Source organism: Hyposmocoma kahamanoa, unplaced genomic scaffold, assembly GCF_003589595.1.
Source record: "Hyposmocoma kahamanoa isolate Upper Pololo Valley unplaced genomic scaffold, ASM358959v1 87, whole genome shotgun sequence".
Classification (NCBI taxonomy): Eukaryota; Metazoa; Arthropoda; class Insecta; order Lepidoptera; family Cosmopterigidae; genus Hyposmocoma; species Hyposmocoma kahamanoa.
Window position 1 is genome coordinate 9,544,375 of NW_020654422.1, and position 14,248 is coordinate 9,558,622.

General features: G+C 34.2%; 1 protein-coding gene across 5 annotated transcripts in view; it reads right to left on the reverse strand.

The window, feature by feature from the left end:
• Positions 1–12,863: 12,863 nt before the first annotated feature.
• Positions 12,864–14,248, reverse strand: part of LOC113235203 (UDP-N-acetylglucosamine transporter) — an 8,358-nt gene continuing 6,973 nt past the window's right edge. For all 5 annotated transcript variants that reach the window (XM_026470824.1, XM_026470827.1, XM_026470828.1 and 2 more), the window contains one exon: positions 12,864–13,680. In XM_026470824.1, the coding sequence (XP_026326609.1) occupies positions 13,318–13,680 (363 nt within the window). In that variant the 3' untranslated portion in view covers positions 12,864–13,317. The remainder of the gene's footprint in view (positions 13,681–14,248) is intronic.

Genomic DNA, 14,248 nt, shown 5'->3' on the forward strand with positions numbered 1-14,248 from the left:
ATAAGTTTTTTACTTACCTACTTCGTTTCATCTTTCGGAAAATGATGATAAACAGCCGTATACAGCACAATTCACGACCATTATAAATAGTAACGTAAAATGATGTTTTATATTAACGTACAAGTTTAAGGTGCCTACAGATGTGCTCGATTTTGTCGATCGTTACTGTCGATCGACAATGTCGATCGTTACTGTCGATCGACAATGTCGATCAGATGCCTACAGATATGCTCGGTTTTGTCGATGAAAAACGAATATAGCACTTATTTGTAAATCTAAGATGGCGGACACGATTTTTCAAAAAATGCTATATGGGTATCATTTTCGAGGTATTTGGGGGTGCTCATTACGAATATAGCACTCATTTCTAAATCCAAGATGGCGGACATGAGTTTTCAAATAAATGCAATATGAAATGAGTATTTGAGTGATTTAGAAATTAGTGCCATATTCGAATTGAGCATCCCCAAATGCCTCGAAAAGGATACCCATATAGCATTTTTTGAAAAATCGTGTCCGCCATCTTGGATTTACAAATAAGTGCTATATTCGCAATGAGCACCCCCAAATATCTCGAAAACGATACCCAACTTGCCATTATTCGAAAAATAGCGCCTGCCATCTTGGATTTAGAAATGAGTGCCATATTCGAATTGAGCATCCCCAAATACCTCGAAAAGGATACCCATATATCAGTTTTTGAAAAATCGTGTCCGCCATCTTGGATTTACAAATAAGTGCTATATTCACAATGAGCACCCCCAAATATCTCGAAAACGATACCCAACTTGCCATTATTCGAAAAATCGCGCCCGCCATCTTGGATTTAGAAATGAGTGCCATATTCGTAATGAGCATCCCCAAATACCTCGAAAAGGATACCCATATTGCACTTTTTTTAAAATTGTGTCCGCCATCTTGGATTTAGAAATAAGTACTATATTCGTAATGGGCACCCCCATATATCCCGTAAACGATACCCAGAATCAAAATCAAAATAATCTTTATTTCATAGGTAAGCATTATTACACTAGAAATCGTCACATTGGTTAAACTCTACCGCTCATTCGTAAGGCAGATTCCCCCGAGAAGTATGAGCAAGAAACTCTAGGGGTTGCTCTTTGTAAACAACATTTGTACGCATTTAACTTGCAGAAATGGAGGTCAAATGCACACTTACATTAGAATAAAAAAAATTCTGCAGCCATCGCGATATTGCCTATTCTCAAAAAATTACGTAATACAATTATTTTGAAACAGAATAGCAAAATCGGGAGAAAGAAATTCGTTACTTTGCAACATTTTCGTGTCTTGTTGCAACGAAATTAATTTTCGGTTTTAGTGAATATTTATATAAAAATACAAGTTGAAACGCGTTACTTCCTTGTGGAATGTGATGTTAGTGTCTATTTGATGTTTGCCTGTTCTATTTTTACACCCATTTGCCGCACATTTCGTCATTTTTAGCAAAAATTTTGGAGCTGTTTGCGGTGCAATTTGACCTTGAGCACTGACAGCCCGCCCGCTCGTGTAGGCCGTCTGGGAAGCCTCTAACTTGCCTCACTTAGCGTGTGCGGGCTAGGTTTCTATGCGTTATTATTCTAAGGGTAATACATACAAATATTATAAATGTGAAAGTAGCTGTGTGTCTCTCTGTTGGTAGTTCTGATGTGCTGTAATTTATGTGTATTGTATGCAATGACCTACCAATAAATGGACGTCGGGTTCGCGCTAAAAAGTGTCCGCACCTATAGGGCGTTAAAATCGCATACAGAGCATCAATAGCGCAACAGTCTTCGTTTGTTCTACTGACAGCGCGGTTGTCAATCATTCAGTATATAACTTGTAAAAATTACTGCAGTAAAGTGTAAAAAACAGGATTTTGTATCATATTTTTACTAAACAGATATATTGTTTTAACATAGGTCTCATTTAAAAGTTTTATTTTGTACAGTTTTATAGTTTTAATTTATATACACAGGGTGGAAATTTGTAATGCCACCTGGAGGGAAAGTACTCTAAATACTGAAGATAGAAATTTTTACTTAAAGGAAACATTCCTTTATTTTTTAAAAGAAATAAAACTGCATTCATAGATTTTCGAAAATTTCTAGCAACACGCGGAAATCGAACCCGCTTTAATCTGAAAAAATGCACCCTGCACTTTTATTGTATCGATCGATAGGGTTAATTATAAGAATAAAATCTCTCTCACAAAATTGGTTAACTAAATGGAACAAAAAAACCATGAAATCTTAACGTATTTTAATAAAACGAAAAAAATGGTAATCTAACTAATTAGTTGCTCGAAATGAGCTCTATTTTCTTGGATAAGCAAATTTAATCTTTTAACGAATTCATTTCGAGTAATTTTTAATAACATGTTGTGATGAATTGTATTACAAATCGTATTCTGAACCTCAGCCTTCAACTCGTTTACACTCGCATAGGATTTAAGGTGAATTTGATTTTTAACATATCCCCACAAAAAAAATCTAAAGTAGTGAGATCTGGTGATCTCGCAGGCCATCTGATTATGCCGTTTGTACGAATCCAGATATTAAAATGGTTACTAATGTAAGCAGTAGTGACTCTGCTGTTATGGGCTGGAGCGCCATCTTGCTGCAGAATTATTCGATTTCGCTCTTCCTCGGATAAAACATTTAACTCATTTCTTAAGAGATCCAGTATTTCAAGATGCTTGACAGTGTTCAAATGACCTTCGTACACGTGGACTAACACAACCATATTTCTCATAATTCCGCACCAAACGTTGAAAGAGAATCTTACTTGATTGTTAGTTTCATGAACACGAACAGGATTCACTCGCCAATAATGGTTATTGCGGCGGTTGTACATGCCGTTATTACTGAAGTTGGTTTCGTCAGACCATACAATGTTACTCAAAAAATTCGGGTTACGGCCAACTTCTCTTAGCATGTTTTGACAAAATTGAAGTCGTCGCTCACAATCCCCAGGATGTAATTTTTGCACCAACAGACCGTCACGATAACATTTATACTTATATTTTTTAAGCACTTAGAGTACGCGAGTGTGGTTCGTTCATTGGAACGAACAGAGATCGATTATTTAATAAAAGCACAGGGTGCATTTTTTAAAAGATTTTAGCGGGTTCGATTCTCGCGTGTGGCTAGAAATTTTCGAAAATCTTTGAATGCAGTATTATTTCTTTTTAAAAATAAAGGAATGTTTCCTTTAAGTAAAAAATTCTATCTCCAGTATTTAATGTACTTTCCTTCCAAGTTGCATTACAAATTTCCACCCTGTATATTAATCGTAAATATAAATTACAAAAGCACACAAAATAATCAAATAAATAACTATCCTTTTTCTACACATTGCATGCGCAAAAGATGGAAAAGATGGAAAGGGACCCGTTACGTCAATTTCAAGAAGCTTATATAAACTTCTTGGTCATTTTCAATTGTTCGAACCAGAAGCAATTGAAATATTTAAAACAAAGAAACTATAGAGTCGCTTTGATTTTAACCTTTTTTTTTTTAATTTTTTTATTAAACGTTAACAATAACTAACAAAATATTGTTGGACTCATTTTACGGCTTGTGATTACCTATCAGAAGTCAGAAAATACATTTGCCCGAACTAACGTTAGCTCGAATTTTCATAATGTCAAATTAATTTTTTGTAGAAAGATTACAAAACAAAAGCTAATTTTGTCTTTGTGAAAAGCATCAAAATTACTTTGAAAGCGTAACGGTTTTATTATAAATCGGTTTTCGGAATTACGGATATATTTGAGTTTACGTTTAGTTGGAATATCCGGACATTTCTTATAGTGCACGCTTATTGTCATATTTGTAGTCTTAGAATAATAACGCATAGAAACCTAGTCCGCACACGCTAAGTGAGGCAAATTGAAGCGCGCCAAAAGGGCCTACACGAGCGGGCGGGCCTTTAGTGCTCAAGGTCAACTTGCACCGCGAACAGATCAAGAATTTTAGCTAAAAATGACGAAATGTGCGGTAAATGAGCGTAAAAATACGTCAGACAAACATAAAATAGATACTAACATCACATTCCACAAGGAAGTAACGCGTTTTAACTTGTATTTTTATATAAATATTCACTAAAACCGAAAATTAACCTGCTACTAAAACTAGCCTACATGAATTTGATTTTTGGCTCACTTGTGACAGTTCGTTTGATATGAAACTATCATTCTATGCGTTATTATTCTAAGTTTGTAGTAATATTTGTATGTATGTATCTGCCCAACTCTATATTATTTCTTTAAGTGAATTTGTACAAAAATCGACATAATAATATATATAACAATTAATTAATATTGCTGACACGCCTATTTATGACTGTGAATATTTCGAATTCAGATTTAAGATTTTTGAAGTGTTCCTTGTCACGGATAAGACTGATCGAAAGTCATATTCAGAGTTTCTGAGTATGTTCGGCTTTTGCATTGTAAATTGGTACAGTCATAATTGCGAATGCATTCCGGTGTCATTTCAAGGTTAGATCGCCACTCTCGTCCGTGCAGCGGGTGCCAGATGTAGAGTGTGGTAGGAGTGAGTTACGTGTAAGGTTCTTGCCCCGTGAAGTGCATTCCATTATAAACAAAATGGTGAGGGGAAAATCTCCCGGTCACGACGGGCTCAGCATAGAGCACCTAAAGTACGCTGGAGAGCACTTGCCGCGGGTGTTGGCCATGTTTTTCAACTCATGTTTGAGCCATAGTTACTTGCCAGATGATCTTATATACACGGTGGTTGTACCAGTAATAAAGAACAAAACTGGGGATGCCTCTGACTTGTCTAACTACAGGCCCATATCTCTGGCTACTGTGATAGCTAAGGTGTTGGATAGTCTGTTTGATAAACGCCTGGATAAAGTAATTAACTTACATGACAATCAATTCGGTTTCCGGCCTGGATTGTCCACAGAAAGCGCTATCCTGTGTCTCAAGCAGACTGTCCAATACTATACTACCCGTAAAACGCCTGTATACGCGTGTTATCTGGACTTGTCGAGGGCATTTGACCTAGTTTCATATAACACTCTATGGCACAAGCTGGAGAGTGAGACTGGTTCACCATGCGAGTTGACTGCAATTTTAAAATTCTGGTACAGCCACCAAAACAATACAGTGAGGTGGGCGGGTGCTCAATCGGATGTTTACAGGTTGGAGTGTGGAGTTAGGCAGGGGGGTTTGAGTTCGCCGCGGCTCTTCAACCTGTACATGGACGGGCTGATGGGTGAGCTCACAAGTACCAAAATTGGTTGTTATATTGATGGGGTTTGCGTTAATCATATATGTTACGCTGATGACATGGTGCTTTTGAGCCCATCTATCGGCGCCCTGCGCAGGCTGCTAAAGATTTGTGAGTCTTATGCGGTGGTTCATGGGCTCAGATACAATGCGCTGAAGAATGAGTGCATGGTATTTAAAGCAGGTACTAAAACGTATACCATAGTGCCTTCCATTGATCTAGGCGGCACTCCTCTAAAGCAGACAAAATAATTTAAGTATCTGGGTCACTGGGTCACCGAGGACCTATGCGATAATGCCGATGTGGAAAGGGAGCGCAGGGCGCTGGCTGTCCGTGGCAATATGTTGGCTCGCAGGTTTGCACGATGTACAGATGAAGTAAAGGTAACGCTTTTTAAAGCATATTGCCAGTCTTTTTACACGTGCAGCCTGTGGGTCAGTTACACGCGGCGGACATACGGAGCACTGCGCATCCAGTATAACAATGCGTTTAGGATGCTGTTCTGACTTCCACCTTTCTGTAGCGCGTCGACCATGTTTGCTGAGAAACATGTAGACGATTTCTACGCTATCATGCGAAAGCGTAGTGCATCGCTACTCCGTCGTATGCGTCTCAGTACGAACAGCATCCTGAGCACATTGGTGGAAAGATGGGAGTCCCCAATGCTGGGGCGGTGGATGCGCTTGCACACTGCTGCCAATGCGTAGCCAGTTGTCCTGACATTGGCTGGTTTTTATTTTATTATTTTAAACCTAACACTAGCTTAAGTATTTTTCGTTACTAACAAATATTATGGATGAATGTAAGTCTGAAATAAATGGATTATTATTATTATTATTATTATAAACAACAAAACTTAGCTTGCTCTAGCACCGAAGCTGAATACTATGCTTTTGGGATTTCTGTAAAAGAATGTTCTTCTGTTCTTTTAAAATAAAAATTTATTCGAACTCAAATACAGGAGCCTGTCACCACCAGAACCTATAACAATTTTTTATGACAACCGTAGCACACTCAAAATGGTAGAGAATGATTGTTTTAGGAGAACTAAAGACGTTCATTATAATTTAATTCTAGAACGTGTTGATGATAAAGTAGTCCGTTTAGAGCACAAGTCTTCAACAGTTCCAATCTTAGAGGATGGAAAAAATAAAATAGCCTAAAGAACCAGTAAAGTAAACAATCAGATTTTTTTTTTCTTTTTTTATTAAGGCTTTGGCAAAGCCATCAGCCTAAACATGAAGTTTAAATATGTTTCCGTAAATATGGCCGCCACAAAAAGGATAGGCAATTTGAGGCGGCGTGCTTGGATTGACTCGGGATTCCTTAAAACGGGCCGATACGGGTACTTTAGTTCGAGATTCGTATAATTTCGCGTTTTAATCTTCGATTAAGGCACAATAGCACTATCCTATTCCACTTTAAACTAGATTTCACAAAATAATTGAAAGTCAAAATAAAAACGACACTTTTCCCCCCAAAAGGTCCAGAGCGAATCCTAAACAATCAGATCATTGACCCGACCATAGACAGTTTAAATATGGCCAACTGTACTACCAACTATAAATCGATTAATTAATTGACTGAAATGATTTTGTTTAATTGAATCAGTTAGAATAACTGAGCTTTATATAATAAAATGGGTTTTGCGATTTCGCTGCTGATTACCATAAAAAAATATATGTGATTCAGTACTGAGTGATGATATTTCATACATGAGATTATAATTTTTTTCTTAAATAACCTATAAAAGCAAATTTAAAATTTCCGAAATCTAATTTTAAATCTTTCTCCAAATCTTCTTACACTTATATACTCATTCGATTGTGACAAATATTTCGATTCACTAATCGATTGCAAAATCTAATTGTATGAACCGACTAATTGATTGCTTTAGAATGTTGACCAAACTGGTTTGTTTACTTTTTTGGCAAAATGAATTAATTGGAATAGATTTTAGTGGCTTTTAGCAAAACAGGTTTATTTTTTAATTCACATTATTGATACATGAAAGAATAAACCTTTGAGGAAATAAGGCTTTAATTAACTCAAAAGAAACATGGTTAAATTTTAGATACTATTCTATTTCCTTAATGGCGGCAACTAAGCTTGGGCAGTGTCGACAGTTAATATTGTTCAATAAGGAGAATATGATATCGTATGACAACTAAGCATAGACAGATTACATCAATTTTAAAAAACTTCAAAAGATATTTATAAACTTAGAACATAATACGAACCTTTGAAATTATATTTTTCAATTTTTTTTCTGGAAAAATTTCCACTATTCGAAATTTTTTGGAAAATTTTTACCCTGTAGCCAAAGCCTCAATCAATTTAAAAACAAAATTTGTCAAAAATTGAGGTTATGTATGGTTATTTATTATATATTTATAGTTCAAGCAAAACTTTGTGTTCATTGTCTGAGAGATACATAAAATTTGTGCAGTTTGTAAGAATGAATCACATATTTAAAAATCTTACTACATTTACCCTGAAAGTCTACGCTAGTAGCAGTTTTCATACAACAACACCTGCACTTGCTTGGACTAAATCAACATTACCTAAGCGGTTTTTGGAATACAATAAAAAGACATTTCCTCCACAAGGAATTGGTGAAGAGCCTAGACCAGCAGTAAATACCATTTGTTATATTTTCTTTACCCATACGATACACCAAAATTTTGTTTTAAACAATATTTCCACTTATTTATACAAACATAATTGCGTTCATAGGTGCTCAGCAAAACTTGAACCTGTGTTGAAAAACAGTGAAACAGTATTTATTACACTGCATTATGTATTCTTCCTATTGCATCAATGGCATACACTATAAGAGTCAAGTCATACTTAAAGAGCAGAGGCGCGCAGAGGGCAGAGGAGCTGGCACGGTGCCTCTTTCAAGTAGTCGCTACAAGTCTCGCGCCTGCTCCCGGTGCCGCACCATACATTCTATTCACTTCAAAACAATTTGAACTTTTTTCTTTAGAAGACAGATTCAAAATGCTAAGTAATACTTTGCACCAAAAATGTTACTCTGGTTGCTGCTCTTTTAGTGTGACTTGATCCTTATGCTTGCCATTGTGGTGAAAAGATTTGTCATTATGTGTAATATACTCACTGGATTGTTGCTCAGGGTGCACCAGACATACAGGAAAGGAATGGTCCGTCATGTGGGGAGCCTCCTTTTGTGTGCCCCATTTTTGCCCCCAAAAGTGCATTATGTATTTGTATAGTAACACATTTTTATAATAACCTATTTTTTACTTCATTTTCAGTATGTGTGCCATCAGAAAGCCAACATTAAGTACAGCCCAGATAAACTTTGGTATATTGCTTCATTCATTAGAGGAATGACTGTCGATGAAGCAGTCAAACAGCTTAGTTTTATAAATAAGAAGGGTGCCAAATTTGTGAAAGAAGCCATCCTCGAGGCTCAGGAACTAGCAGTTACACGGCATAATGTAGAATTTAAAAGTAATTTATGGATAGGTATGTGTATTAATAGTAATTACTCATTTCTTACATATAGAAATCAACTTGAATTTACTGATAATACCTTCTTGTTCTAGCTGAGTCCTTCAGTGGGAAAGGTATGATTGTTAAAGGAATAAGAAGACATGCACGTGGTAGACTGGGTGAAGTGAGATACACTTACAGTCACTACTTTGTTCGTCTTGAGGAGGGCAAACCACCACAAAACTACTACAAACACAATCCACTCACACCACCACAGCAACTTGAAAAGTGGCTAGAATCAATGAGGAAAAGAAAAATTATCAACTCCTATTAAGTACCAATATTATTTATTTGAATAGTTGTAATTAACTGTTAGAAAAATATAAAATTAGAATTATATTCTAATTATTTCATTTTATACAATATTTGTAAAGAAATATAATTAACAAAATAATATAATTATGCTAAAACAGCTTGCATATTGTCGCACCATGTTTAAAATTTTGAGGTAAATTTAAAATTATAAAGAGTAATCTTTTCCCTTGCCAGAAAAAATCCTTATTACCAGATTATTGCATTGAATGTGTGAGTGTAACGAAAAGGTGACAGTCAGGAAGGCTGGTCGCCTGTGGTGTCTGGCACTGCATGTATATTCAAGAGTTGTTACCTATTTGCTACCTTTTCTAAATAATTGCTACCAATAATTGCTAATAGCCATTCTGATCTCAGGATGGCTGGTTGCCACTTTGTTCAGCATGAAGGGAGCAGATTTTGCAGAATTATGTATTGCCAATAATTGCTACCTATTTGCTAATTTCACGAATTAAAGGTATAAGTGTATACCTATCTTCATTAATTTAAAAAATATAAACGATTGAAAATTTTACGAAGAAGTGCCAATGCCTGCCCTTTATGTTATGACAATAGAGCACTAAAAACTTTTGCTTTTTTAAATTTAATCAGGCACTTTGTAAAATTTTCAAATGCTTATATTATTTTAACTAATGTAGATAAAAAGCGTATACCTCTAATTTGTGAAAGTAGCAAATAGGTAGCAATTATTGGTAATACATACTTCTGAAAAATCTACTCCCTTCAAGCTGAACAAAGTGGCGACTAGCTATCCTGATATCATGTTGTTCAAGTTCATGTTGATACATTTGTTGTTCAATTATTTTTTTAGATTTCTCAGAATATATTGAAGTTAGCAATTATCTAGAAAAGGTAGCAATTCCTGAATATAAATTCAGTGCGAGATTCCATAGGTGACCAGCCATCCTGACGGTCACAACAAAAAGCTCCTTAGCTTCTGCTATTAAAATTAATAGCAAGAGTTGCAGACAATCATCATTAACAAAATAATTACCATAATATACAAACTAAATACCCAAGAAATGGTTCTACTGTACTTAATACATAGTTTGACTTAAATATGTATATTATTGATTTTACTCGTTAAGTCATATACATCCACTGCTGAACATGGCGCTCCTGGCTTTTTATACTATATTACCAATATTGGAACAATTGAATATGTACATTAATTGTAACTGCATATTGTTTTACGTTTGATATTTATAATTACCACTAGCTAGTTTATACAAGATGTTTTGCTGATTCATGTTAAAGGTTTCTAGTTGGATGTATGTAGGTATATATTTTTATAGATTAACAAGATTCCTTGTATCGTACCCCAATCTGATATAAGAGTACCTAATACAAAATGCACAAAATCAACAACGCCAATCTAGACTACGAGTGAATAAAAATCAGTGGCATATTAGTGTAATGACATTTGAATCCTTTACATAGATTTTAAATTTACACTCGAATGATCGTTTATTCTTTGCGTAGACGTGTACTTGAGACGTGTTTAAACCTGGCAAAGTCTATTAGATAAAAAAGATTTTATTTATTTATGAATAATTTATTTACCCGGAATAGTATTTAGAATAATTGAAACACAATTAATTTCATACCATTACAAGTATTGGTATACTTCATTAATATCTCGCAAATCTCAAGCTGACGTGCACGCGCACAGTTGCTTACAACTCAATTATTATTACTATACTATATAATATACAAATATATGTAATAATAAATACATGTAATACCGTTATAGGACAATAAAGTGAGATTTGATTCATTCCAATTATGGAAATTTTAGAAAAATCACATATATGCAAATAAATTTGATATTTCTTTCTTTTCTTCTAATTATTATTGGATTAAAACATTTAAATAGTTTGGTAGGTATTTGAAACTTGAATTTTCGGACGCTTCTAAAAAGAAACTCAGAATCGTGAAATTTTGTAGTGGGTACAAAATACTAATGCTTTCCTTAAAAGTTTGAAGAATAAGTAAAGTAATACTCTAATCTTTCGATCTCTTTTCACTGATGGCGCAGTACTTTTTTTGCGAAAATTATTTTTGAATTTACTGTGCGTAGAGGTGGTCATTATTACAATAACAGATAATGTAATGCATTATGTTACGTATCCTCATCAGTATTGAAGAATTGCCTAACTTGCTGATGTTAATCTGTTGTCGACCGAACTAGTAAAGTAATAGGTGCGAGAGAAAATGATTTCACAATGATTACGATTATTATACGATTTAGTGTTTACCTTTTTGATATTTATATTTTATTGCTATCTGTTATTTAAGTCACACTTGAAATATTGACTTATATAACAGATAACACATTACGGAGTAGTGTTTTATTTATCTGAAATAATGTTGATTTTAATTTTTGATATCAACCTGCTGTTAATATCAATCTTTTAAATAAAACAGGTGCAGTTTCTTTTGGTTTATTTTAATGTCGTGTAATATTAAAAAAAACATGTGCGTATTGCAAGCGGCATAGAGTTAAACCTGTATTGTCGAGCTTGACATACTCTTGACCCTGTACTAGAGCTAGAGCAATGGAATGTAGTTAGTACCTACTAGAGCAATGGAATTCACTCAGGGGTACTACTCAAACCAGAATAAATTTATTTTGGACAGAATTAAAAAATCCTGTCTGAAATCCTCTTCCTTAAGCGGAGGCCACATTGGGCAATTGAGATTGTCAAAACAAAAATGTCAACGTTGCGTTAGCACCATTATCGATTCGATTTTCTTTTTTATTTTAGTGTAAAAGTCATTTCAATGGTTACTGTGTAAAAAACTGTATGTAAGAAAATTCATTAATACGTTATTAAGAGATTAAATTTTAAACATTCACTATCATTATATTATTTTATGATAAATTTTATAACAACAGGATGACTATTAATAAGTTATTGAAAAATAGTATAGCAGTGTAATTAATTATTGACTAGTCTGTTATTGCCACCACCACTTCGCACTTAGGGTCCTAAATACCTCAAAATAAAAAGATTAAAAATCTAGAACATCTTCAATCATCAATTAAATGAAAATAATACATTGTTAACCTGGATCAAAATTATCATCGGCGTCTTTATGCAACCTTCTTTTGATTGGACAAAGTAAAATCAAACTAAGTTAATGTAAAGCGTGCTTGCGAAACTGTCCTCTTAATTACCCTGTAATATACAGGTGTCCCACTGCTATGCCACACGGAGGGAAACTACCTTAATTACCGTAGATATAAAATTGTACTGAAAGAAGACTTCATTTTGATTTCAAAAATAAATTTAAGTTGTTCGCGTGGTTGGTAAGTAGATGCGGCTTTACGATCCCGAAATAACACAATTCTTCAAAGCACAAGTGAGAGTTAACTGGGGATGCACATATAATTAAGATCGATTAATTAAGCGCTTTAAGTGATCGTTGTTAGGATAACCAGCTTGGGCACGTAGAGCCCTATTTTGTGCTAATTTCAATGGGCTAAATGCATACTTAATCATAGTGCGATAAGTTGGTTCACATTTAAAAACTTACTGTAAGATCTGATTGTAGCATAGACATTAATGGGCCGAATTATTTTCATAAAAAGCTTACAAATACAATTAAACAATTAATGTCGAGTAAATAACAAATATTGTAGTTAAATATTATGCCGAATTTGCTTACCTAGCAGTAAACAACTAGAGGAATACATTCTAAGTAAAGATTAACATTATAAGGGGCACTCAAATGCTTTAATAATATATATTATATAATTTATTTATACATTTATAAAGTTGAATATTTCTGTTGCTTTCTCACACTGTAATGTCAGAAAACTTAAATATATGACCACTATTCGTTGCCGCCAAAATAGTTCGAAATACTTAACTATTTTCATTCAGATAATACTGGAAAAGAAAAATAACTTAATTTCACTTATGGGCGAATTAATAGTAATAATTTAAGTACCTAAATAAACTATAGCCCATAAACCGATAGTGTTAAAAATAGCAATAAGTACCTAGCTATAAAATATTGCACAACAAAACGAGAATTATACTTACATGGCGTAAATGTTCATTGATGTTATTAAATTTCTATCCTACGACGTGACGTACTTTGAATTCGTCGACGCCGGATTTTCAATTTGAGCCTAATAGTTGTAATTACGCCACTTATAATTATGCTAGTTTTGCGTGGTAAGCTTTTTTAATAATACCTACGTATAACAAGATCATACACTTAAAGATAATCGCAGATCTGGTTTCTTAGGAACATAACCATAGAGAAATATAGATCCTATCACCATCGTCGTGCCGCAAACAAACTGTAAAGTTAATCGGAAATCAAATATATAAATTGACGCTATACAGGAAATTATTATCGCCACGGACGTTGCGAAACCCTTCAAAATGTTATCTGCGTATTTGACAACGACTGCTACAATGAGTCCTCCTGCAGCCTGGAGAACTACTAAATACCACACGAAACCATCGAAACCTTTTAGTACATTAGTCAATGATTTCTCTTTGAATAGATATGTTAAAAATGCAAACGGTAGTGACAGTAAACTTAACTGCACATTTCTCATCCAGACCTGAAACAATAATAAAAGATTCGTGTCGCTTAGAGAGTAACTTCAAATAAACGCTTACCAGTCAATCTTCAATTTTCACATCTGTTGTGTTACGTATAGGGTACGAGGGCACGGTAATCAAACAGGGCTGTCAAGTTTAGACTGGTTTATTCCTCACTGTTTGGTCTACTCACAACAAATTCAATACATTCAAATATGAGACAATCCTCTATTTATAAAACGCTAAAAATAAAGAACGAATAATAATTAATACACACAAAACGACACCTACTCATGCACAATAAAAAAACATAAGAAAATCATTGGCATTTTTTCTAATCTACACTGTTTAAATGTAGATTGAACAAAATAAATTTAAAAAAAACAAAACAGTTAAACAACTACCAATTTTTGTGGCATTATTTCTTGTGTTTTAATTTTCTAGATTTCATGATAAAAAAAATACGAGTACATTTATATTTTAATTAGTTTTTTATACTGATGCAATTAAACTAATACATGATGTGGATGCCTAATTAAAATACACACATCAAAAGTGTCTAGGGATCAAGTACGTTTAAGAGTATTG